Source organism: Hemiscyllium ocellatum (assembly GCF_020745735.1).
Source record: "Hemiscyllium ocellatum isolate sHemOce1 chromosome 27 unlocalized genomic scaffold, sHemOce1.pat.X.cur. SUPER_27_unloc_12, whole genome shotgun sequence".
Taxonomy (NCBI): Eukaryota; Metazoa; Chordata; class Chondrichthyes; order Orectolobiformes; family Hemiscylliidae; genus Hemiscyllium; species Hemiscyllium ocellatum.
The window spans coordinates 610925-637464 of record NW_026867479.1 but is presented as its reverse complement, the minus strand read 5'-3'; the positions used below and the strand labels follow the sequence as shown (position 1 = coordinate 637464).

At 46.3% G+C, this 26540-nt stretch overlaps 1 protein-coding gene and 1 long non-coding RNA gene across 2 annotated transcripts in view; one reads left to right on the top strand and one right to left on the bottom strand.

The window, feature by feature from the left end:
• LOC132807283 (zinc finger protein 850-like) overlaps window positions 1–26540 on the top strand; it is a 51331-nt gene that overhangs the window by 5783 nt on the left and 19008 nt on the right. Inside the window, exon 3 of the mRNA XM_060821554.1 lies at window positions 23–24. Within this exon, the coding sequence (XP_060677537.1) occupies window positions 23–24 (2 nt within the window). The remainder of the gene's footprint in view (window positions 1–22; window positions 25–26540) is intronic.
• LOC132807284 (uncharacterized) lies at window positions 16904–24978 on the bottom strand. The gene is made up of 3 exons (XR_009641945.1): window positions 24938–24978; window positions 23278–23343; window positions 16904–18364 (listed from the first exon to the last, which is right to left on the bottom strand). It is a non-coding gene; the product is annotated as an uncharacterized LOC132807284 (long non-coding RNA).

Genomic DNA, 26540 nt, shown 5'->3' with positions numbered 1-26540 from the left:
TAATGTATATTTACCCCTTTAGATGTGAGTATGTCTCTTCAAGGGATATTTCTGCTTAAAAATAGGGCAACGTTTCTTCGAAATGTAGATTCATTTAGATATAACTGTGTAACTTTATATATAAATATATCCCTTTGAATGTGCCCACATCCCTTTGAAATATAATCTTGTCCATTTAAATCTGTTTATTTGCAGAAATACCGTTAAAATGTCCATGTCCCTTTAAAATGCAGATTTCCCCCTTTAGATATGAGGCCGTTCCGTTAGATGTCGGAATATCTGTTTAAATGGAGCCGTGAGCTTTCCCAATGTAGACAGGGCTCCTCGAAACGTGGCAGTGTCCCCCCTGCAGCTGCAGAGCGAGACAGGAGAGTTTGTTTTTGTGAATGAGCAGTTGTAGCGCGAGGTGGCTGTTGCTTGGTGACGGTGAGGCTCCCCCGGCCCCGCCCACCCCCCCGTGCAGACGTCACGCGGGGGTGAAGGCGGTTGGGAGGAGAAGTCGCTCGAGCGGGGAAGCGGCGGCCGTTAGGAAAATGGCGCCGTGCGGCCCGGGGCAGACCCCCGTCACTGGTCACCGCCGCCTTCCTGGCGCAGCTGCTGTGTCACGGCCACACCGGCCGGCTGTACAGCAGGCAGGAGCCGGTGACCATTCTGGAGGCGGATGGGGTTAAGGGCCTGCTTGGGAACTGGTCGGCCGCCTGGGTGGTGGAGTTCTACTGGTCGTGGGGCGGCCCCTGTGTCAACTATGGGGCCACCTGGAAGGTACTGGGCCCGGGAGGTGAAAGGTGAGGCAGGTTGTGGGGGGGACGGAGGGGAAGGAATGTGGGGCCTGTCCTGTCATAGTCACATTTTACACTCACTTTCCATCTGCTTTTACTGGCGCTTGTGCTGTTTACCCCTCACTGTTTTTTAATCCTTGTGCTGTTTACCCTCACTGTTACTTGTGCAATTGCTGAGGGTAGTGTGTAAATACTAGTGAAGGATACTATGCACCAGCATGTATATGTTCCTCAGTTATTGAAGGGGCAGGACCTGTTGAGAATGGTTAGTAAAGTATGTGGTGAACTAAGCCTTGTTAACTTGGAGATAGTTTGGTATTTGGAAAAATATACTTTTTATTATTTAGAATCATAAAGATGTACAGCACATGAACACAGCCATTTGGTCCAACCTGTCCATGCCAACCAGATATCCTAAATTAATCTAGTCCCATTTGTCAGCACTTGGTTCATGTACCCATCCAGATGCCTTTTAAATGCTGTAATTATACGGCCTCCACTACTTCCTCTCGCAGCTCATTCCATACGTGCACCATCCTCAGCATGGAAAAGTTGCCCCTTAGGTACCTTTAATATCTTTCTGCTCTCACCCTAAACCTATGCCCTGTAGTTGTGAACCTCACCCCTACTCTGGGGAAAAGACACTAAAAAAAATGTTGAGCAGCCAGACAAAAGCGATAAAATGTTGAGCCACATGGGGAAAAAGAACTGTGGCTCTCCCCTTTATTTCTCCTCTTGGCATTTGAACATTTAACATCTGTCAATAACACCAGCATCGCCACAGAGCACGTTGTGTCTGCTCCTCGGTGCGAACAACAGCGCACCTGCTCGCTGGTGTCACCAGTACATTGTCCATGCTCCTCGCTGTCGGCAGAAAAGGAGACATCGCTTATCTCTGTTCCTAAAGGTCTTCCCTTTATTCTTAAAGCTGTGTCCTCTGGTCCTAGTCTCTCCTACCAATGGAAACATCTTCCCAATGTCATTGCACTGTGGGGATGAACCCCTCGCCTGTCCAGTAATTTCTGGTGGGTGAGACGAGGCCTCAAGGTTAGAGGGAGTAGCTTTCAGACAGAGATGAGGAGGAACTGCTTTTCCCAGAGGGTCGTGAATCTATGGAATAGTCTAGATTAGAGTGGTGCTGGAAAAGCACAGCAGGTCAGGCAGCATCCGGAGAGCAGGAAAATCGATGTTTCAGGCAAAAGCCCTTCATCAAAATCTAGGGAATACTCTGGCTAAGGAAGCAATAGAGGCAGCTTCATTAAGTATATTCAAGATACAGTTGGGTGGGATTTGGCCAGGTTGGGGAATTAAGGGGTTCCTTGTGACAGTGCAGGGAGGAGAAGATGAAACGATGGATAGATCAGCCATGATCTTAATGAATGACGGAGCAGGCTCACTTGTAGCAACTGGAGTGAATCCAGCGAGGGAGCAGACTTTGGGACCTCAGGTATGTGTCTTGGTTACCTGGGTGAGGAGAGACAGAAGTTCAGGTTGGGACTTTTTTCCATAGCTTGCCAGAGTCTGAGGAGTGACCTTATACACTTTTATATCATCATGAGGGGCATGGATAGGGTAAATAAAACATGGTATTTTCCTTTGGATGGGGCAGTCCAGAAGTAGAGGGTAATAAGCTTAGGATCGAGCGTGTGGTGCAGCAGCAAGTCAGGCAGCATCCGAGGAGCAGGAAAATTGACGTTTCAGGGAAACTCCCTTCAGGGAAGTGTGTGTGTGTGCGCGCCGTGAGTGTGTTTTTGCATGTGTGCCTGCTTGATAAAGTGTGATTGTGATGGAGTATGAGTCTGCGAGAGGGTGAGAGTTTTGAGGGGGTGGTGTATGTGTATGTCTGAGAGAGAGCATGTGTTTATGAGAGAGGTACGGATATAAGTGAGGGGTTGCATTTGCTAAAATAAAGGAGGGCAAGAGTTGAACAGGTAATGGTAGGGCCCTGGGTCATGTTGTAGAACAGAGACCTGGAGGTGTTCAGGTTCATTGTTCTTGAAAGTTACATCACTGGTAGAGGGGGGTGAAGAAGGTGTTCAGCACACTTGCCTTCATGGTTCACATGCTGAGTTCAGGAGTTGGGACATCATGTTGGAGATGCACACAGAAAGTATGTTACTCAGAGGGTGATAGGTGCCTGGAACGCATTGCCAGCAGAGGTAGGGACGGTAGATTCATTCAAGGTGCATCCGAGCAGTAGGACAGTCGAAGTTTCGGGCACAAGCCCTTCATCAGGAATGATGCGTGGATGTTCAGAGGGGCATCAGTGTCCTTCTGTGCCAGTTGTCAGGCAGGTGCAGCAGGCAATGAGCAAGGCAAGTGGTGTGTTAGCAAGAGGAATTGAGTTCAGAAATGGGGATGTCATGCTGCAGTTAGGGGGTCATTTGAATAAATTCAAGGTTGAGTTAATCTGATTTTTGAACAAGAAAGAAGTGGATGTTTATTGCGGAAGGCAAGAAAATGGGTTTAAGCCCAGTTTAGAACAGTTCCAGAGTCAGACAACACAGAAACAGACCCTTCAGTCCAACTAAACCGTGCTGACTGTGTTCACAAACTAAACTAGTCCCACCTGTGTGTATTTGGCCCATATCCCTCTGAACCTTTCCTATTCACGTACTTATCCAAATGTCTTTTAAACCTTGTTACTGTACCTACATCCACCACCGTGTCTGGACATTGATTCCACACACAAACTACTCTCAAAAAAAAGGCGCTACTCCAGTCTTTTGAAAATCTTTCTTCACTCACCTTCCTCATTTGCTCCCTAATCTTGAAACCCCCATCCTAGGGAAAGGACACCTGCGGTTCACCTCATCTACCCTCCATGATTTTATGAACCTCCTTTTAAGGTCACATCTCAACCTCATGTGTTCCAGTGAAAAAAGTCCCAGCCTATCCACCCAGCTGTAGGTATATTCATATCCAGTTATGAATTGTTCAATGCTGGTGCTGACTCGAAAGACCGAATGGCCTAGTCTTGCTCCCAACTCTCTCACTCTGTGTCCAGGACAGCAAGAGGCCCTAAGTCAGAGGAGCAGAAATTAGGCCATTCAGTCCATCAGGTCTAATCACCCCATTCAATCGTGGCTGCTAGGTTTCTCAACCCCATTCTCCTTTAACCCTTGATCCCCTTGATACTCAAGAACCTATCTGTCTCAGTTTTAAATATCCCCAGTGACCTGGCCTCCACAGCCTTCGATGGAAATAGATTCCACAGATTCACCGCTCTCTGGCTGAAGAAGTTTCTCCTTTCTAAAAGGACTTCCCTTTACTCGAAGCGCTGCCCTCTGGTCTGAGTCTGTCCTACCAATGGAAACATCTTCGCAACATCCACTCTGTCTGGGCTGTTCAGGATTATGTATGTTTCAATTAGACCCTCTTCCCCCCCCCGAGTGTGGGTCTTTTAATCAGCATGAACCAGACCATTCAGGATGAGGTACAGCAGGGATTGGGGTCAGCAAAATGAGAATGTAGGGAGAGTGTGTGGGATGGAGATTTTCAGCTTGGGAATGAGAGAGAAAAGAGGGTTTGCTATAAATTAGAATTGATCGGATGGGCCAAAGTGTGGTGGATGGAATTAAATTTTGAGAAATTCGAGTTGTTGCATTCTGGTCAAGCAATTCAGGCAGGACTGACACAGTTAAGGGGAGTGTTGCAGAACAAAGAGACCTTGGAGTGCAGGTTCCATAGTTCCTTGAAAGTGGAGTCTCAGGTAGACAGGATAATGAATGAGGCATTTGGTAGGATGGCCTTTATTGGTCAGAGCATCGAGTAGATGAGTTGGGAGGTCATGTTGTGGCTGTCCAGGATGTTGGTTAAGCCAATTTTGGAATACTGCGTTCAGTTCTGGTCTCCCTACTGTAGGAAAGATGTTATGAAACTTTGAAAGGAGTCAGAAAAGATTTGAGCTATAGGGAGAGGCTGAATAGGCCAGGGATATTTTACATGGAGCATCAGAGGCTGAGGGGTAAACTTATAGACCTTTGTAATGGGCATGGATAGGGGGGGGCGGAAACCTAAGGTCTTTTCCCCAGGGTAGGGGAGTCCAAGAAAACTAGAAGGCATATGTTTGAGGTGAGAGCATAATGATTTAACAGGGGTCTGAGGGGCAATCTTTTCACATAGAGGGTGGTGCATGTATGGCATGAACTGCCAGAGGAAGTGGTGGAGACTGGCACAATTACAACATTTAAAAGGCATATGGATGTCGGTCTGTTCTCAGCTCTGCTGGATTTCTGTTGAAGCTTTGACCCCCTTCTCCCCCCCCCCCCCCCCCCCCCCCCCAACAACTGTCTTTACACCTTCTGGGACAATAAAACATTCAGTCAATCAAGTCCCAATGCACAATCTCCCAGCCTGTGAACCATCCAGGCACAGTGTAGTCACAGCAGGGAATCAAACAAGAAAAATGAAACAACATTAGAAATAAATAGGTGCTCGCGTTTAATGTTTATTCATTAGGAAGTAAACCAGAAATAAGGCTCTATTTGTATTTGCAGAATGATATTTGCAGATACATTCTATTTTGCTCAAAAAATACACAATCAGTATGCAGTCAATCCATGTAATTTACAAAATATTACACTTTGGAAATAGAACCAGTCTGACTCAAGACTGGGACACAGACAGACTCTGACCTCACACCTTTAATGCATTATGTGAACTGAGATGTCACATTTTGCTATAAAACCTCGAGTTATCTTGATAAGGTGCCTTGCAAGAAGGTCTGGGATTTACATGTGAATGATAGCTGCAATCCAGTCTAAAAGATGAAAGACTTGACAGTCCAGGTTTGTTCAATATATCATTTCGGTGGCAGAATGCGATAATGTTTTTCTATAAGTTATGTCTTAAGATCTTATTCTCCACAACCACCTGAAGGATCAGCGCTCTGAAAGCGAGTCATTCCAAATAAACCTGTTGAACACTCACCTGGTGGTGTGATTTTTAACTTTGTCCAGGTTAGGATGGATTGACCATGCCCAGAGATGTGCAGGTTAGGTGCATTAATCAGGGAGTAAAAGTTGAGCAATAGGGGTAGGGGAATAGGTGTGGGTCTGTTACCCTTTAGAGGGTCGGTATGGATTTGTGGGGCTGAGTGGCCTGCTTTCACACTCTGGGGATTCTCTGAAGGGAAGGGATTGGCACAAACTCATTATTTTTTTTTGCTTCCCAAAATTAGACCTCCTCACCTCTCAGCAGTATCCCAATGTTGTGAAAGATATTAACTTTCAGGTGGAGTTATCCAAAATTCAGAGAGATGTCAGTCTTGACGTTTTTGCTTTTCTGCCCCTGGAAGATCCTGCATCAGCACCTTCAGGGGAATTAGTTAGATCAGAGTGAGAACAGAGGGGGAGAGAGAGTGGGGTGGTGCTTTCAATTTTGTGAAATAACAAAAGAAAAGAACTTTCCGCAGAAAGTAGAATTGCTTGTTCAGAATTTCTACCCTGCACTGACAGTGATGACTTTTGTAATCTCTTTTTACATTTCAGGATCTGAAGATGGAAGTTTCAAAATCAACAGATGAAGGCCTAATGCCCAAAACATTGACTCTCCTGCTCCTCGGATGCTGCCTGACCTGCTGTGCTTTTCCAGCGCTGCACTTTCTGACTCTGACTCTCCAGCGTCTGCAGTCCTTACTTTGACGTCCATGTCTGACAGTCATTCAATCCAATCCATCGGGACCGCAACAGTTTGCAACTATGATTCTGTGAGGAGCAAAGCTGTTTGGTTCCTGTTTGGGTACGTTTTCAGCATCCGTGGGACTGGATGAGAGACCCTACCATTGCAGTGCACTGAGTGAGGAGCGTGTAACAGCTCTATGGTTTGGAAAGAGGAATTCACGGTGGAGAGAAGCTCCACATGCGTTTGTGCGGCTGAAGCTTCGGCCATGGAGAAACCCGAGGAATCCCGCCCCGTGGAGAAACCATGGAAGTGTGGCGACTGTGGGAAAGGCTTGTTTCCCGTCTGCCCTGGAGACTCATTGGTGCAGTCACACTGGGGAGAGGCCGTTCCCCTGCCCTGACTGCAGGAAGGACTTCAGCGATTCCTCCAACCTCCAGACCCACCAGTGGATCCACATGGGGGAGAGGCCCTGAAGCTGTCCCGAGTGCGGGAAGGTCTTTACCCAGGCCGCCTCCTTGCTGACCTACCAGCGGGATCACGTGGCATTGCAGGAGGATTGAAAGAAAGACGGCCGAGTGCCTTTACCAACTGGACTATCAACCCAGTTCCAGTGGCTCCCGAGTTCGATTCCCACAACAGATGGCGGAATTGGAATTTGGTCAGAAATCTGGAGTTCAGAATCTAACGGTGAAACTATTGTCGGTGGGGTGGGGGTGGAAGAAAACCCCCATCTGATTCACTCAGTTCTTTTTGAGGGAAGACTTGAGCAGTTATTAGAGCAGTCGTCCCAGCTGCATCCTTTACCCGCTCTGGCCTACACGAGACTCCAGACCCACAATAGTCTGGTTGATTCTATGCTGCTCATCCAACTTACTTGGATACAGGTTGAAATTGCTGAGTGAGGCAATACTTCCTCAAGTATTAAGGCTACACCAAGGATCCAATTACAAAGGGACAACTCAGTGGTGACCAATAATGAAGAAAGTGAGGAGTTGCACTTTGACCTTGAGCTGTTTTTAAAAAATTGCTACTTTTTCTACACCTTTCTGCTGGGAGATTCTGAAGCTGTAACAAAGTTGGGTCACAATAAAGATTACCTGAACTTCACACTGAGCTCATACTCTCAATGAGAGCTTTAAACTGCAACAGGTTTTTGGTTTAAAACTGCTGATTTCTTACAGGAGAAAGTGAGAACTGCAGATGCTGGAGATCAGGGTCAAGATTAGAGTGGTGCTGGCAAAGTACTGCAGATCAGGCAGCGTCCGAGGAGCAGGAAAATCGACATTTCGGGTTTGCTCCAGACTCCACCCTCCTTACTGTGTCAACCATCTGTGAGTAGGGTACTCTCTTCACAACTCCTTTTCCATTTATTTCATTCTGGGCTTCAATTTATGACTTGCAGCAACTGAAAGGAAAGAGAATGAATCCATGGAATGGACAGAATTGGGAAAAGTTTGTTTATAACAGAGTGTTTCATGTATTGAGTGAATGTAAAGAGGAAGTGGTGGATACATGTTCAGATGCAACGTTTAAAAGACATGTGGATAAGTACATGAATAGGGAAGGTGTGGAGGTATATGGGCCAAACACTGGCAAGTGGCACTAGTTTAGTTTGAGAACATAGTCAGCATGAAATAGTTGGACTGAAGAGTCTGTTTCTTTGCTGTCTGACTGTAACTGTTCTGTCGTGGTCTTAAAACCATTTTCTTTCCTTCCACTTTAAGTGTGCTTACTGTACCTGCATCCAACCCATAAACCACAAAAAAACCCTCATGCACACAACATAAAAATCCACACTTTATTGTTCAAAAATCAGATGAACTCAGCCTTGAATAAATTCAATGACTCCCTAACTGCAGGAAGACATCCCCACTTCTAATCTCAGTTCAGCCTGCTAATATACCACTTGCCTTGCTGCACCTGTCTGACAACTGGCATTGACTGATGTAGAAGGATGCCTCTAATCAAAGCACTGATCACAGGGTGGTCTGGTTTCAGGACCTGATTTCTCTATCCTCTGTTGATCTCCCTGTTCCCACAGACTAAGATGTCAGTCTGTTCTCAGCTCTGCTGGATTTCTGCTAAAGCTTTGACCCCGCCTTTTATAACTTCTGGAATGATAAAATATTCAATCAAGACCCAAGCCACAATCTCCCAGCCTGTCAACTATCCTAATACAAGGTGTAGTCATAGCAGGGAATCAAACAAGAAAAATAAAACAAAATCGTAAATAAATAGGTACACGTACTTAATGTTTGTTCATGAGGAAGTAAACCAGAAATAGGGGTCTCCCAGGAATCTTCCAGTGCCCTACTTGAGGAATTCTGTCACCCTTACACCTATGAGGATCCAGCTATGAATTACAACAACATTTACACCAACAGAAATAAAGCAACGGCTATCAAATAGAGATAAACAGCACGGAAATAGACTGTTTCTCTATCTCATGCACACACGAGATAGATCATCCATGGGGGTGGGTTTGTATTTGCAGCATGATGTTTGCAAATACATTCTACTTTGCAAGGTTTGTAGCTCAGGTTGAGGATTAGGGTGTAGGTTTGCTCGCTGAGCTGTAGGTTTGATATCCAGACGTTTCATTACCTGGCTCGGGAACGTCATCAGTGGCGACCTCCAAATGAAGCGAAGCTGTTGTCTCCTGCTTTCGATTTATATGTTTGGCCTGGATAGGGTTCCTGGGGTTTGTGGTGATGTCATTTCCTGTTCATTTTCTGAGGGGTTGATAGATGGTATCTAGATCTATGTGTTTGTTTATGGTGTTGTGACTGGAGTGCCAGGCCTCTAGGAATTCTCTGGCATGTCTTTGCTTAGCCTGTCCCAGGATAGATGTTGTCCCAGTCGAAGTGGTGTTTTCTTTCATCCATATGTTGGGCTACGAGGGACAGAAGGTCGTGTCTTTTTGTGGCTAGCTGGTGTGCGTGTATCCTGGTGGCTAACTTTCTTCCTGTTTGTCCTACGTAGTGTTTGTGGCAGTCCTTGCAAACCCCCGGAGTATGGGTCTGGGTGATATACGCGTCGGCAGGTCGGTGTGGACTTGTTGGGCCGAAGGGCCTGTTTCCACACTAAGTAATCTAATCTAATCTAAAAAGATTTACAAGGATGTCGCCAAGACTGGAGGATTTGAGCTGTAGGGAGAGACTGAACAGGCTGGGGCTATTTTCCCTGGAGCGTCAGAGGCTGAGGGGTGACCTTATAGAGGTTTATAAAATCATGAGGGGCATGGATAGGATAGATAGACAAAGTCTTTTCTATGGGATGGGAGAGTCCAGAACTACAGGGCATAGGTTTAGGGTGAGAGGGGAAAGATATGAAAGAGACCTAAGGGGCAACCTTCTCATTTAGAGGGTGGTACATGTATGGAATGAGCTGCCAGAGGAAGTGGTGGAGGCTGATACAATTGCAACATTTAAAAGGCAACTGGGGGGAATATGGGCCCCGTGCTGGCAGGTGGGACTAGATTGGGTTGGGATATCTGGTTGGCATATACGAGTTGTCCAGGTTCAGGTGGATTGACAGTACTGAAATACCCATAGTGCCCAGGGATGTGCAGGTTAGGTACATTAGTCAGGGGTAAATGTTGAGCAATAGGGGTAGGGGAATTGCATGGTGGGTTACCCTTTGGAGGATCGGTGTGTAGTCTTTGGGTCGAGTGGCCAGCTTCCACACTGTGGGGAGTCTCTGAAGGGGAAGGGATTTTTGTAAACTGTTCAAGGCAACGCAGGCGTAGTGCGGGGGCCTGCTGTTGGCCTTGCCCTGCCCCTTGCACCTCCCCCTGTTGTTGAGCTGTCTAAAACACAGCTACTCTTTCTCTGCCTTTTGCTGGGGGCATGTGAAGCTGTAACAATGTTGGGCCACAATAAAGGTAACCAGAACATACTGCTGGGCTCAAGCTCTCATTGAAAGCTCCAAGCGGTTTTTGTTTTAAAGCTGCTCATTTCTTGCAGCCTCCTGCACTAAGTTTCCAAAGTCGTGTATCAGATGGAGCAGTGAATGAGTAGCTGGTTTCGTTAGAAATTATAAACTTTTCAGGAGTGCAGGCACTGCATCATTTCATCGGCAGTTTACTGGCAGCACTGGGAGGTATGGGCTGTGTTCATTAGAAAGGAGGTGGAGGTGCTGCTGTTGGACTAGGTGGGACAAGGTTGAAAAATCACAACAGTGGGTTATAGTCCAACAGATTTATTTGGAAGCACTAGCTTTCGGTGCGCTGCTTCTTCATCGGGTAGCAGGATCATAAGACGCAGAGTTAAGAGCAAAAGGTCACAGTGTCATGCAACTGATATGATATATTGACAAATGTAGATTGATGTTAAACATTCAGCACACTTACCTTAATTGTTCACACCATTGAATAAAGGAGTTGGGACATCATGTTGAAGGTGTACAGGATGTTGGTGAAGTCACTTGTAGAGTACTGAGAAGGCTTGTGGTGGCCCTGTAATAGGAAGAATACTATTACAGAGAGTTCAGTAAAGATTTACCAGGATGTTGCCAGGACTGGAGGATTTGAGTTATAAGGAGAAGCTGAGGCTGTCTTCACTGGAGCACAGGAGGTTGAGGGGTGACCTCATTGAGATTGATATGATCATGAGGGTTCTAAGTAACATGAACATCAAATAGCGAGGAGCCTGCACGGTTCTGTCAAGTGAGTGGGGGAGAAATTGTGGCATTTGGACACTTTAAATCCATCAAAAACAGCATCTCCATAGAGCATACTGTGCATGTCAGGTGAGGTGCCAGAAGACTGGAGGTTGGCTAATGTGGTGCCACTGTTTAAGAAGGGTGGTAAGGACAAGCCAGGGAACTATAGATCAGTGTGCCTGACATCAGTGGTGGGCACATTGTTGGAGGGAATCCTGAGGGACAGGATTCTACCTTCATCTAGGTGGATGGGCTGGGACTTTTTCACTGGAGCATTGGAAGTGGAGATGTGACCTTATCAATGTTTATAAAATCATGAGGGGAGAGATGAGGTGAACAAAGGGTGTCCTTCCCCTAGGGTTGGGGTTTCAAGATTAGGGAGCAAATTTTGACGGTGACAGGAGAACGATTTTAAAAAGACTTGAAGGGCACAATTTTTTTTTTACACAGAGTAGTTCACGTGAGGACTAAATGTCTAGAGGATGTGGTGGATGCAGGTACAGTAACGTCATGAATAGGAATGGTTTGGAGGGATATGGGCCAAAACACTGCCAGGTGGGACTGGTTTAGTTTGAGAACATAGTCAGCATTGACTAGTTGTACTGAAGGGTCTGTTTCTGTGCTGTCTGACTCTGGAACTGTCTTAAAACTGGATACTGGTCTTACAACCATTTTTTTGCCTTCCCCCACAAGCATCCACATAAAAATCACGTAAACTCAGCCTTGAATATATTCTATGACCTCCTAACTGCTGGAAGACATTCCCACTTCTGAACTTAATTCCTCTTGCTAATATGCCACTTGCCTTGCTCATTGCCTGCTGCACCTGTCTGACAACTGGCACAGAAGGACGCTGATGCCCCTCTGAACATCCACGCATCATTCCTGATGAAGAGCTTGTGCCTCAAACTACGACTGTCCTACTGCTCGACCCACTGTGCTTTGCCAGTTATGGTCTTCTGTACGTCAGGAAGACCGAGCGTAAACTTGGGGAATGGTTTGCCGAGCATCACAGCCGGGTCCACAGAGGCTGAGCGGACTTGCCAGTCTCCACCCATTTTAATGCCCGTTCCTACTCCCCTTCTGACAAATTGGAGGAACAAAACCTCATCTTGTCTGAGCAGTCCACAGCCCGGAGGACTCGACACTGAGTTCTCCAATTTCAAATAATCTCCCATCCCATCCCATCCCCCAACTCACTTCCCAGCCCTTTCCACTCTTCCCTGCCAACTAGATTCCTTCCTCCCATTCACCAACCAGGTTATGGGGATAATGCAGGAACAGGATACTGATTGAGGATGATCAGCCACGATCATAATGAATGGTGGTGCTGGCTCAAAGGGCAGAAGAGCTGACTCCTGTACCTATTGTCTATTGTACCTTTTACCTGTCTCCACCTATCCTCACTTCATCACCCTGCCCCCAGCACACCCTTGTTCCACAGCTCTCCCTATACCCACCCCCAATCCTGAACAAGGGTTCCACCAGATACCTCAACTCTTCCACCCACTGATTCTGCCTGGCTTGCTGCATTCTTCCAGTCTCCTGCCTGTCTATTTTGTCAATTGAGACAAAGGTTTGGACTAATTTTTCCAGAGTCTGTCCCCTCACTGGATTCACTCCCATTCCTTTCAGTTGCTCCAAGTCATCAATTGAACCCCAGAATGAAACGTAAATGGAAAAGGGGGTGAGAAAAGAGAATGCTGTACTCACAGATGTTGGACAGAGGAAGGAAGCTGCAGTCTGAGTGAAGCTCAATCTTCATTGAGAGAGGGGAGGGCCAGGAACTTCAGAACCTCATGGCCCAACTTCCGCGTTCACCAATAGGGGAGCTCCGAATGGCAGGAGGACAAGTCTCCTTCTGGTCCTCCAGTGAGCCTTTTTGTCCATCAAAAGTAGGTTTTGCCCCTTTTCTGCTGACAGCGAGGAACACGCCCAATGTTTTGGTGACACTGGCAAACATGTGCCCTGCTTGTTGACACCAAGGAGTGTACACAATATGCTCTGTAGCAATGCTGGTGTTGACAGATTTTCAGTTTCCAAATGTCTATTGGAGATCAAAAAGGGCAGAGCGATATTTTTTCCCCCATGTGGCTTGATATTTGATTGCTTTTGCATTTGTTTGGCTGCTCAATGTTTTTAAGTCTTTTCCTCCGTGTTGGGGTGACCTTCACAACTAGAGGACATAGGTTTAGGGTGAGGCCACAAAGATATAAAAGATACCTGAAGGGCAATGTTTCCCTGCAGAGGTTGGTGTGTGTATGGAATGAGCTGCCAGAGGAAGTGGTGGAGGCCGGTATAATTACAGCCTTTAAAAGATATCTGGATGGGTATATGAATAGGAATGGTGTAGAGGGATATAGTGCTGGCAATGGGGACTAGATTAATGTAGGATATCTGGTTGGCGTGCACAGGTTGGACTGAATGGGTTTGTTTCTGTGCTGTACATCTCTATGACTCCAAATAATAAAAAGTCAACTTTTCCAATGAACATATCCATGTTAACAAGACTTAGTGCACAACCTGCTTTACTAACCGTTCTCAACAGGTCCTGCCCCTTCAATAACTGAGGAACATATACCAGTTCCCAAACAGGCCCTTAACCCCATCCGCCTCCAGAATGGTCACCGGCTCCTGCCTGCTGTACAGCCGGCCGGTGTGGCCGTGACACAGCAGCTGCACCAGGAAGGCGGCGGTGACCAGTGACGGGGGTCTGCCCCGGGCCGCACGGCGCCATTTTCCTAACGGCCGCCGCTTCCCCGCTCGAGCGACTTCTCCTCCCAACCGCCTTCGCCCCCGCGTGACGTCTGCACGGGGGGGATGGGCGGGGCCGGGGAGCCTCACCGTCACCAAGCAACAGCCACCTCGCGCTACAACTGCTCATTCACAAAAACAAACTCTCCTGTCTCGCTCTGCAGCTGCAGGGGGGACACTGCCACGTTTCGAGGAGCCCTGTCTACATTGGGAAAGCTCACGGCTCCATTTAAACAGATATTCCGACATCTAACGGAACGGCCTCATATCTAAAGAGGGAAATCTGCATTTTAAAGGGACATGGACATTTTAACGGGTATACCTGCAAATAAAGAGATGCAAATGGTCGAGATTACATTTCAAAGGGATGTGGCACATTCAAAGGGATATCTTAATATGTAAAGTGACGCAGTTATATCTAAATGAATCTACATTTCAAAGAGACGTTGCCCTGTTTATAAGTAGAGACAATAGGTGTGAATTCTGTCTGTGTCCCAATGTTGAGTCTGACTGACATTTTTCTTAGAAATGCTCTGCATTTAAATTACATTCTTGAGAAGGTAATTTATTGATTAGAGTGTAGGTTAGGGAGAATTGGCCGTACTAAATTACCCATAGTGACCAGGGATGTACAGGTTAGGGTGGATTGGCCATGGGAAATACGGAGTCAGGGGTTGGGTATGGGTGGGTTACTGTTCAGAGGGCCAGAGTGAAATAGATGGGCTGAATGGCCTGCTTCTACATTGTCGGAATTCGATGACCCTCCCCACAAAGGAGCATTTTATCTGCATCTATCCTGTCAAGCCCCTTTCAGAATTCTATTAGTTTCAATAGAGGTATACAGCACAGACACAGACACTTCGGTCCAATCCGTCCATGCCGACCAGGATTGCAAACTAAACCAGTCCCACTTGCCTGCATTTGGCCCATTTCCCTCTAAACCTTTCTAATCATGTTCCCATCCAAATGCTGTATCACTGTTGTCACTGTACCTGCATCGGCCACATCCTCAGTAAGTTCATTCCACATGCAAATCACCCTTTTTCAAAATGTTGCCCCTCCGCTTCCTTTTAAATCTCTCTCCTCACATTTAAAAAAATGCCCCCTAGTTTTGAGTTCCCCTACGCTAAGCAAGAGCCATTTGCTATTCACCTTACCTCCACTCCTCATGGTTTTATTAATCGCAATGAGGTCACCAGCCCCCCAACCTCCTGTGCTCCAGTGAATAAAGTCCCAGCCTCTCCTTATAACTCAAACCCTCCAGTCCTTACAACATCCTGTTAAATCTTTATTAAACCCTCTCTAATAGTATTATCCTATTATAGGGCCACCAGAACTGTACTCAATACTCTGAAAGTGGCCTCACTAACATCCTGTACAACCTCAACATGATGTCCCAACCCCTATACTCAATGGTGTGAACAATGAAGGCAATGTTGCGAAATGCCGCCTTAACCACCCTGTCGAGTAGTGATGCAACTTCCAAAGAACTATGTACCTGAACAGCCCCCACCTCTGCTCCTCACCCCATGTCTGTGTTCTCTAACACGACTCATGTCCCAACTGTACAAGTCCTTGTTTTAGCAAAATGCAACCCCTTGCTTTGATTAAGCCTCTCTCTCACACACATACTCTACCTCTCAGACAGACACACACCCCTCAACACTCTCTCACACTCACAGCCTCATACTCCATCACACTCTCACTTTCCAAGAATACACACACACACACACACTTCTGTGCACAATCACACACAAACTCACATGCACACTCTTTCAGGCACACACACACACACACTACTCTTTGGGGTGAAATTGTATTGACAAAATTATATTTGCAGATACATTCAATTTTGTTCAAAAAGCACACAAACTGCAGGCAGTCAATGCATCTAATATTTTACAAATTCCGACTTTGGAAACAGAACAAATCTGATTCAAGGTTGGAATACGAACAGACTCAAATCTCACACCTTCATTGCATTGTCTGAGCGGAGATGTATTTTTTTATATAAAACCTTAAGTCATCTCAAAAACACTGTTACATATTAATGAACCAAAGCCCGCACCCATTCTAAGAGATGAAGACTATCTCAGTTTGTTCAATATATTCTATCAATTGCATGACACTGATCTTTTGATATAAGTTCTGTGTCTTATGATGCTGTTCCATGAGGCTTATGTGTTGATGAGGCAAGATGGTACAGATGAGGTGATAGAGAATTACAGATCACCGAGGAAGGATTGAAAGAGAGTTACGAAGAGCAAAGAGAGGACACGAGCAGTCTTTAGCAAATAAAATAAAGGAGAATCCTAAAGCTTTCTATAGGTATGTGAGGAATAAAAGGATGATTAGGGTAGGAATAGGGCCAGTCAAAGACAGAAGTGGGAAGTTGAGTGCGGACACTGTAGAGATCGGAGAGGTGCTAAATGAACATTTCTTATTGGTGTTCACTCAGGAAAAGAACAAGGTACTAGATATTAGACTCGAAAGGATCGAGGTTAGTTATGCACAGGTGTTATCAATTCAAGAAGGAGTGAAAGTAGACAAGTCCCCTGGGCTGGATGGGATTTATCCGAGGATTCTCTGGGAAGTGAGGGAGGAGATAGCAGAGCCTTTGGCTTTGATATTTGAGTCATCATTATCGACGGGTTTAGTACTGGAGGATTGCAAATGTTGTGCCCTTATTCAAGAGAGGGCATAACTACAAATTGAGGGGTGATAGCTTTAAGGCAGATGTCACAGGCAAGTTTTCTACACAGAGAGTGGTAAGGGCGTGGAATGCCCTACCTGCTAAGGTAGTCAACTCAGGCACATTAGGGAGATTTAAACAATCCTTAGATAAGCGCATGGATGATTTTGGGATAGTGTAGGGGAACGAGCTGAGAATAGTTCACAGGTCAGCGCAACATCAAGGGCCGAAAGGCCTGTTCTGCACTGGATTGTTCTATGTTCTAAACTTAGTGCAGGAGGCTGAAAGAAATGAGCAGCTTTAAAACAAAAACCTCTTGGAGCTCAAAGCTTTCAATGAGAGTCTGAGCCAGGGGGTAAGTTCAGGTAACCTTTATTGCAACCCAACTTTGTTACAGCTTCAGATCCCCCCAGCAAAAAGGCAGAGAAAAAGAAGTTGCTTTTTGAACAGCTCAAGGTGAAAGTGCACACGCCACACCTCCCCTGTCCCTCCCTCACTGTCTTTACTATTGGCCAGCACCAAGTTGTCCCTTTGTAATTGGATCCTTGGTACAGCCGTAACCCGGAGGAAGTATTGCCTCACTCAGCAATTTCAACCCATACCCTGTCTCCAAGTAAGTTTCTCCCCGCTCCTTTGCCAGTGAAGGGAGGGCAGTGTAGAGTCAACCAGACTGCTGTGGGTCTGGAGTCACGTGTAGGCCAGACCGGGTAAAGGATGCAGCTGGAACGACTGAGTGAATCCTTTCCCACAATGGCGGTTCCCTTCCCTAACAAGGGAGAGAGGGAATCAGATGGGGGCTTTCCCCCCTGCACCACCCCCTCCCTGAAACAGTCTCATCGTTAAGATTCCAAACTCCACATTTCTGACTGAATACCAATTCTGCCATCTGTCATGGCGGGATTCGAACCCGGGAGTCCCCGGATCCAGGTTGATAGTCCAATCGATAATGGGACTCGGCCGTCACTCCTTCAATCCCCCTGCGATGGCACGTGAACTCGCTGGTGCTTCCACAGGTGGGAGGAGTAGGTGAAGCCCTTCCCGCACTGAGAGCAGGTGAACGGCCTCTCCCTCATGTGGACCCACTGGTGCCTCAGCAGGGTGGAGGAATCACTGAAGGCCTTCCCACGTCTGGGGCAGCTGAAGGGCGTTTCCCCCGTGTGGACCCGCCGGTGGGCCAACAGGGCAGAGAAAAACATGAAGGCCTTCCTGCACTCTGGGCAGCTGAAGGGTTTTTCCACTCCCCACCACCCCCTCCCCCACCGTGTGGCCCAGCTGGTGGGAGGAATGTCTCAAGGCCTTCCCGCAGTCGGTGCAGGGGAATGGCTTCTCCCCGGTGTGACTGCGCCAATGAGTCTCCAGGGTAGATGGGACACGGAAGCCTTTCCCACAGTCCCCACACTTCCACGGTTTCTCCACAGGGCGGGATTCCTCAGGTTTCTACATGGCTACAGCTTCAGCTGCTCACAAACATGTGTAGAGCCCCTCCCTGCCGTGAAATCCCCTTCCCAGGCCGTATAACTGTTTCAGGCTCCATGCACAGTGCACTGCAATAGTGGGGTCTCTCGTCCAGTCCCACTGATGCTGAAAACATACTCAAACAGGAACCAAAAAGCACTGATCCCTCTCACAGAAATCACAGTCAAAAACAGTTGCTGTCCTGATGGATTGAGTGACTGTCAGACATTGACATCAAAGTGAGGACTGCAGACACTGGAGAGTCAGTCAAAAAAAATGTGGCGCTGGAAAAGTACAGCAGGTCAGGCAGCTGCCGAGGAGCAGGAGAGTCAATATTTCAGGCATAAGCCCTTTATCCGTTGATTTTGAAACTTCAGTCTTCAGATTTTCAAATACTCTGCAAAAAGAGATTACAAAACTCATCACTATCAGTAAAAAATGAGGTCTGCAGATGCTGGAGATCACAGCTGCAAATGTGTTGCTGGTCAAAGCACAGCAGGCCAGGCAGCATCTCAGGAATAGAGAATTCGACGTTTCGAGCATAAGCCCTTCAGAAGGGCTTATGCTCGAAACGTCGAATTCTCTATTCCTGAGATGCTGCCTGGCCTGCTGTGCTTTGACAAGCAACACATTTGCAGCTCATCACTATCAGTGCAGGGTAGAAATTCAGAACAAGCAATTCTACTTTCTGTGGAATATTCTTTTGCTGTTCCACAAAATTGAAAGCACCATCCCACTCTCCCTTCCCCTCTGTTCCCACTCCGCTCTAACTAATTCCCCTGAAGGTGCTGTTTCAGGATCTTACAGGGACAGAAAAAGCAAAAACATCAAGACTGACATCTCTCTGAATTTTTGATGCCTCCACCTAAAAGTTAATATCTTTCACAACACTGGGATCCTGCTGAGAGTGAGCAGGTCTGATTTTGGGAAGCAAAAAAAAAGTCAATTCAGGGTGAACCTGCAATGTAGCTTCTTGAGGAAGGACCAGACACAAAATGGTTAACGACCCCAGGAAGGTGGGAGCAAATTGAGACATCAAGGCATTAACACCAATACACTTCAGTCAAACTCTTCTATTTCCAGTCAGGAGAAAGTGAGGACTGCAGGGCTCTTCAGGGCTCACGCCTGAAACGTCGATTCTCCTGCTCCTTGGATGCTGTCTGACCTGCTGTGCTTTTCCAGCAACACATTTTCAGCTGCTTCCAGTCAGGGCAAAACATGCTCTGAAAGTCCAGCCTTCACAACCACACTTCTACTTTCACTGAAGACAATTAGAGTCACACAGCACAGAACCAGACCCTTTAGCTCAATCTGTCCGAGTTGACCAGATATCCTAAATTAATCTAGTCACGTTTGCCATCACTTGGCCCCTATATGGGCCGGGTGCTGGCAGCTGGGACTAAATTGGGTTGGCTATCATGTGCAATAGAGCTAAGGGAGAGCCTATTGGGAACAGAATTTTGAGGACCATTGTCTACCAGGTGTACAGCACAGAAATAGTCCCTTCGGTCCAACTCATCCATGCCAATCAGATATCCTAAATCAATCTAGTCCCATTTGACAGCACATGGCCCATATCCCTCTAAACCCTTTCTATTCATATACCCAACGAGATGCCTTTTAAATGCCACCACCACTTCCTCTGGCAGCTCATTCGTTAAAAACACCGCCCTCTGAATATAAGAGTAGCCCCTTAGGGCCCTTTTAAATCTCCCCCCAACCCTAAACCTATTACCCTCTAGTTCTGGACTCCCCCATTCCAGGGAAATGCCTTGTCTATTTATCCTATCCATGCCACTCATGATTTTACAGTAATCTGTAGGGTCACCCCTCAGCCTCTGGTACTCAAGGGAAAACAGCCCCATCCTGTTCAGCTCAAACCCTGACAACATCCTTGCCAATCTTTTCTGAACCCTTTCAAGTTTCACAACATCCATGACTCTATGACATCCTTCCTACAGCAGACAGACCAGTACTGCACACAATATTCCAAATGTGGCCTAACCAATATCCTGGACAGCTCCAACGTAATCTCCCAAATCCTGTACTCAGACGATTGGGAAAGTTTTCAAAACCCACAAAAGAAAACATTGAGGTATCAACACCGGGTGGTTGGGGGGGGGGGGAAGGGGAGAAGGGAAAGGAAGCCAAAAGTGCTGGAGGCAAGGCAGAGGAAGAACACAGGATGCACAGCCGGCTTGAAGCTGCACGTGCTGTTGCATTTACTTGTGGAAATCGGGTGCATTTTGAAAAGGAAAACAGGAAAGATATCTCCTCCTCCCAATCTCTGTCCTCCTCACCTGGTAATTAAGTCCTATACCTGAGTTGACAGAGTCTGCTCCCTCCCTGGATTCACTCCCGTTGCTACAAGTGAACAGATTTTCCCTCCCCAGGATTTGCCCAGACAGAGGGATTTTCATTCAGAGTCACTTCCGCGTTGTCCATGAGCTACAGAAAATCCTCACAGTGTGGGAGCAGGCCACTCGGCCCAACGAGTCCACACCGACCCTCTGAAGGGGAACCCACCCATCCCGCTCTACATTACCCTGACAAATACACCTGACCTGCACATCCCTGGGCACTATGGGTAATTTCGCACGGCCAATCCCAATCAAGGCCAGTGAGCAATGTAGTGATGTGGGAAATGAACATCACAGAATGATGGAAAGAGACAAGGACAGTAAACGTACCAGCAATCAAAACTGGATTGCAAAGATCATAAAAAGTTAAACCGAAAACAGCGTGTCTGCATGTGTGCTGCACTGTTACAAAAGTGAATGAATTGACTGCACACATTGAAGAGAATAATTATGACCGGAGACTCCTTACATAGACATGGCTTCAGGCCGATAAGGATTGGATTTTGAATATCGAGGGGGTAGTCAAACAGGAAGCTCCGGCCTATCACCCTCACCTTGACCTCCTTCCACCTATCGCATTTCCAACACCCCTCCCCCAAGTCCCTCCTCCCTACCTTGTGTCCAGCAGGCTCAGATAAACTTTCCTCATTCCTGAAGAAGGGCTTATGCCCGAAGAGGGTTGGCCTTGCTAATCAAAACACTGATCACAGTAATCCTGTGTCAGGTCGGATTTCAGGTCCTGGTTTCTCTGGCCTCTGTTGATCTCCCTGTTCCCACGGAGTAAGATGTTGGTCTGTTCTCAGCTCTGCTGGATTTCTGAAGTTTTGATTCCCCAACCCCCCACATCCTTTACACCTTCCAGGACAATACAATATTCAGTCAATCGAAACCCAATCCACTATCTCCCAGCCTGACAACCGACCAGACAGTGTAGTCGTACCAGGGAATTAAACAAGAAAAGTGAAACAAAAAATTAGAAATAAATAGGTGCTCATGCTTAATGTTTGTTCATTAGGAAGTAAACCAGAAATAGGGATCTCCCAGGATTCTGATAGTGCCCTACTTGAGGAATTCTCTTTGCCTTATATCTAACTATTAGTACCCAGCTATGACTTACAACAACATTTACACCAACAGAAATAAAGCATCTGTTATCAAATAGGCAGAGATACACAGCATGGAAATAAACTTTTTTGCTGTCTCATGCATGTAAGCACACACAGGTCCATGGGGGTGAATTTGCATTTGCAGAATTATATTTTCAGATAAATTCTATTTTGCTCAAAAATGCATAATCTACAAGCTGTCAGAACATGTTGTATTTTATAAATTTCTACTTTAGAAACAGAACTAGTCAGATTCAAGATGGGGATAAAGACAGACTCTTACCTCACACTTAACACATTGCCTGAGCAGAGATTGGATTAGATTCTGTACAGTACGGAAACAGGCCCTTCGGCCCAACAGATCCACACCAACCCTCCAAAGAGTAACCCACCAAGCCCCATTCCCCATATTTACCCCTGACCAATGGGTATAACACTATGGGCAATTTAAGCATGGCCAATTCACCTAACCTGCATATTTTTGGATTGTGGGAGGAAACCGGAGCAACTGGAGAAATCTCATGCAGACACGGAGAGAATGTGCAAACTCCACAGACTATGGCCAGTGGCTGGAATTGAACCTGGGTCCCAAGCACTGAGGCAGAATTAAGAACCACTGAGCCATCATGCCACCCAGATGTTGTTACCTTTTGTTATAAACCTTATGTTATCGAGATTTACATATGGATGATAGTTGCAACCCACTGTAAAAGATGAAAGAGGTAACAATCCAGGTTTGTTCAATATATCATTTCAGTGGCAGGACACTTTAATCTTTTTCCATATGATCTTGTACTCCACAACCACCTGATGATGGAGCAGTGCTCTGAAAGCGAGTACTTCCAACTAAACCTGTTGGGCACAAACCTGGTGTTGTGATGTTTAACGTTGTCCAGGTTAGGGTGGCTTGACCATGTTAAATTACCCAGTATTCAGTGTTGTGTGGCTTCGGTTGGATTTGCTATGCTAAATTACCCATAGTGCTCTGTGATGTGCAGATTAGGTGGGTTAGCTATGGGTAATAGTTTCACAGTAATAAAAGCAGGAGTCAGCCATTTGGCCCATCTAGCCTGCCCCGTTCTTCACTGCGATCATGGCCGATCTATCCATCGTCTCAGCTCCTGCTAGCAGCATTGCCCCAACTACCCTTAATTCCCCAGCCATTCAAAAACCCATTTTAAATATACTTAAATGAAGAGAATTCCATAGATTCACTACACTCCAGGCAAAGCCAAAGTCCTCACTTTCTCCTCATCATCTCTGTCCTAAATCTACTCCCCCTAGTCTTGAGGTCTGGTCTCACCCACCAGCAGAAATGACTGGATAGGGTACAGCTTTATCCCCACAGTGAAATGAATTCCCACTTTCCACCAAAATCTGGGATGTACTCACTCACTTAGTTGCTATCTCACAAATGCAAGATTTCATTGTAACTTCTTGTGCTCCCATTAAGGGCAAAACATCTTTGAAAGCTGCTCTGAAAGTCCAATCTTCACAACCACACTTCTGCTTTCTCCAAAGACGATTAGTGTCATACAGCACAGAAACAGACCCTTTGGTCCAATTCATCTGATCAGATATCCAAAGCTAATCTAGTCTCATTTGTCTGCATGTGGCCCATATCCCTCTGAACCCTTCCTATTCATATCCCCATCCAGTGCTTTTCAAATGTTGTAATTGAACCAGCTGCAACCACTCCCTCTGGCAACTCATTCCATACATGCACCACTCTCTGCATGAAGTTGCCCCTCAGGTCCCTTTGAAATCCTTCCCCTCTCACCTCAAAACATATGGCCTCGAGCTTTGGACTCCCTTATCCTGGGCAAAAGACCTTAGGTACTCACCATATCCATGCCTCTTACAAACGTCTATAAGATCACCTCTCAGACTCTGATGCTTCAGGTGAGGATCTAAAATTTGAATTTAGGTTATTGTCAGACGCAACAAGTATATGTAGATTTTTACTAACCACAAAATGGCTTTTCAATTTAAAATAATGCAACAAAATGGCTGAGAATAATGATTGAACTCTGAACATGTCCTGCTGTTTTGCAGAATTAAGCTAAAATCCAAAGATAAGAAGACAATGGAGTTTGCTTAAAATGAATACTGACACATTAATTGACCATTCGAGCGAACCTTGAGCTGCTACCATGGCATGATGATTTACGTAATTAAGACTCCTTTCCCAGGAAATATCATTGGATTAACCTGCTGTAAATCATGTCATCTTATTACATTTGATTGGTATTTTCTTGTAATTAAGGCTGTACTGTGTCTTAAAAAAAACTTAAATAAATAATGTGTAATTTTTGAATGTAATTGCACGACTTCACCATGGAACACAGAAACTTTAACCGCTGTGTTGCTGGACAGAATTCCATTGATTCGTTAGACTGATCTCAAACCAAAAGGCTCCTTAAGAGGGGTTTAGATCTTCACTCTGGATAAGTTAGCCTGGCCAATTAACCCTAACCTGCACATTCCTGGGCACTACAGGTAATTTAGCATAACAAATCTGTTCCTGGACACTATGTGTAATTTAGCACAGCCAATTGACACAAACCTGCACCTCCCTGGACACAGTGAGCACTTTAGCATGGTCAATCCACCCTAACCTGTACAAAGTTTAAAAAAAAATCACACACACCCAGGTTATTGTCCAACAGGTTTATTTGGAAGGACCAGCATTTGGTGGTTATGGAGATTCCTGATGAAGGGCTCTGGCCCGAAACGTCAAATTTCCTGTTCCTTGGATGCTGTCTAACCTGTTGTGCTTTAAGCAGCAACACATTTTCAGCTCTGATCTCCAGCATCTGCAGACCTCACTTTTTACCCCTGGTTATGGAGAATGTCCTGCCACTGATATATTGAACGAATTTGGATTGTTAAGCCTTTCATCTTTCAGAGTGGTCTGCAGATATCATTAATATGTAAATCCCAGAACTTCCTGAAAGTTATTTCGAGAAAGTGTCTTAAGGTTTTATAACAAAAAGGTGTCATCGCAGCTCAGACAATGCATTAAAAGTGTGAGGTCAGAGTCTGTCTGTATCCCAATCTTGAATCAGACTGGTTCTATTTCCAAAGCAGGAATTTATAAAACATTACTTGGATTGACTGCCTGCATGAACTGCCAAGTCTCACCCACGAGCTGAAATAACTGGATAGGTTTGGGCTTCATCCCTACAGTGCAAAGAATTCCCATTTTCCACCAAAAACCCAGATGTACTCCCTTTCTCAGTTGCTCTCTCACAAATGCAAAACTTCATTGTATTCTTCTGCTCCCAGTAAGGGCAAAACATCTTTGAAAGCTGCTCAGAAAGTCCAGTCTTCACAACCACACTTCTGCTTTCACAGCATGGAAACAGACCTTACGGCTCAACTTGTCTGTGACGACCACATATCTGAAATTAGTCTCGTCCCGTTTGGCAGCACGTGACCCACACGACTCCAAACCATCCCGATTCATGTACCCAGCCAGATGCATTTTAAATATAATCGTACCAGCCTCCACCAACTCTTCTAGCTGTTCGTTTCATACACGCACAACTTCCGCATTCAGGCAATGGAGTGACCCTGATTGGCAGGAGGATCAATGTCCTTCCGGTCCTCCGGGGCTCCCTATTGGACAATCAAAAAGGTCGCGCGCCTTTTTTAACGCACAGTGACGAGCATGCCCATATGTTTGCTGACACCGACAAACATGCGCACTGCATTGCTGACACCGTCAAACATGCGTAGTATGCTCTTTGGGATGTTGGTGTTTCTGACAGATTTCGACATTTTATTGCTTCCGCATTTTGTCGGACTCCTCAACGTTTGTCTCTCTTTTCTCCTCGTTGGGAGAGAGTGTGCCCAGTGAGCAGTCTGTGGGAAGGAGCTGTAACCAGTTACACAGATGAAGAAACATTAGACTGTTCACGTTTCCTGAGTGTGATCACAGTTTCAATTGTTCATCAGAAACAGGGAGCTAAAAGGATACCAGAACTGCGGAGAAGCCTGGAAATGTGGGGACTGTGGGAAGGGATTCCATTCCCTATCAGCATTGGAGATTCATCAGCTCAGTCGCAGTGCGGAGAGGCAGTTCTTCAAAACATTATTACAACATTATTTCCCAATGAGAAAAACAGATTCACGCTGCCTGAACTTACACAAGTGTCTTGTCATCACATCTTTAATCATAGCTTTGAACATTTTCCCTATGACATATGTTAAGGTAAATGGTCTGCAGTTTCCTGTTCTCGAGGTAAAAACAATGACGGCAGATGCTGAAAACCAGATTCTGGATGAGTGGTACTGGGGACAGTACTGAGCTGGAAGTTTGGAACTCGGGTGAGGTGGGGAAGGGGAAATGAAGAAACTGTTGAAGTCCACATTGATGCCCTGGGGTTGAAGTGTTCCGAGGCAGAAGATGAGGCGTTCTTCCTCCAAGCGTCTGGTGGTGAGGGAGCGGCGGTGAAGGAGGCCCAGGACCTCCATGTCCTCGGCAGAGTAGGGGGTGAGTTGAAATGTTGGGCCACAGGGTGGTGTGGTTGATTGGTGTGGGTATCCCGGAGATGTTCCCTAAAGTGCTCTGCTCGGAGGCGCCCAGTCTCCCAATGTAGAGGTGACTGCATCGGGAGCAACGGATACAACAAATGATATTAGTAGATGTGCAGGTGAAACTTTGATGGATGTGGAAGGCTCCTTTAGGGCCTTGGATAGAGGTGAGGGAGGAGGTGTGGACACAGGTTTTACAATTCCTGTGGTGGCAGGGGAAAATGCCAGGATGGGAGGGTGGGTTGTAGAGGGGCGTGAACCTGACCAGGTAATCATGGAGGGAACGGTCTTTGCGGAAGGCAGAAAGGGGTGGGGAGGGAAATATATCCTTGGTGGTGGGGTCTTTTTGGAGGTGGCGGAAATGTCGGCGGATGATTTGGTTTATGCGAAGGTTTGTAGGGTGGAAGGTGAGCACCAGGGGCATTCTGTCCTTGTTACGGTTGGAGGGTTGGGTCTGAGGGCAGAGGTGCGGGATGTGGATGAGATGCGTTGGTGGGCATCTTTAACCATGTTGGAAGGGAAATTGCGGTCTTGAAAGAAGGAGGCCATCTTGTGTTCTCTGGTGGAA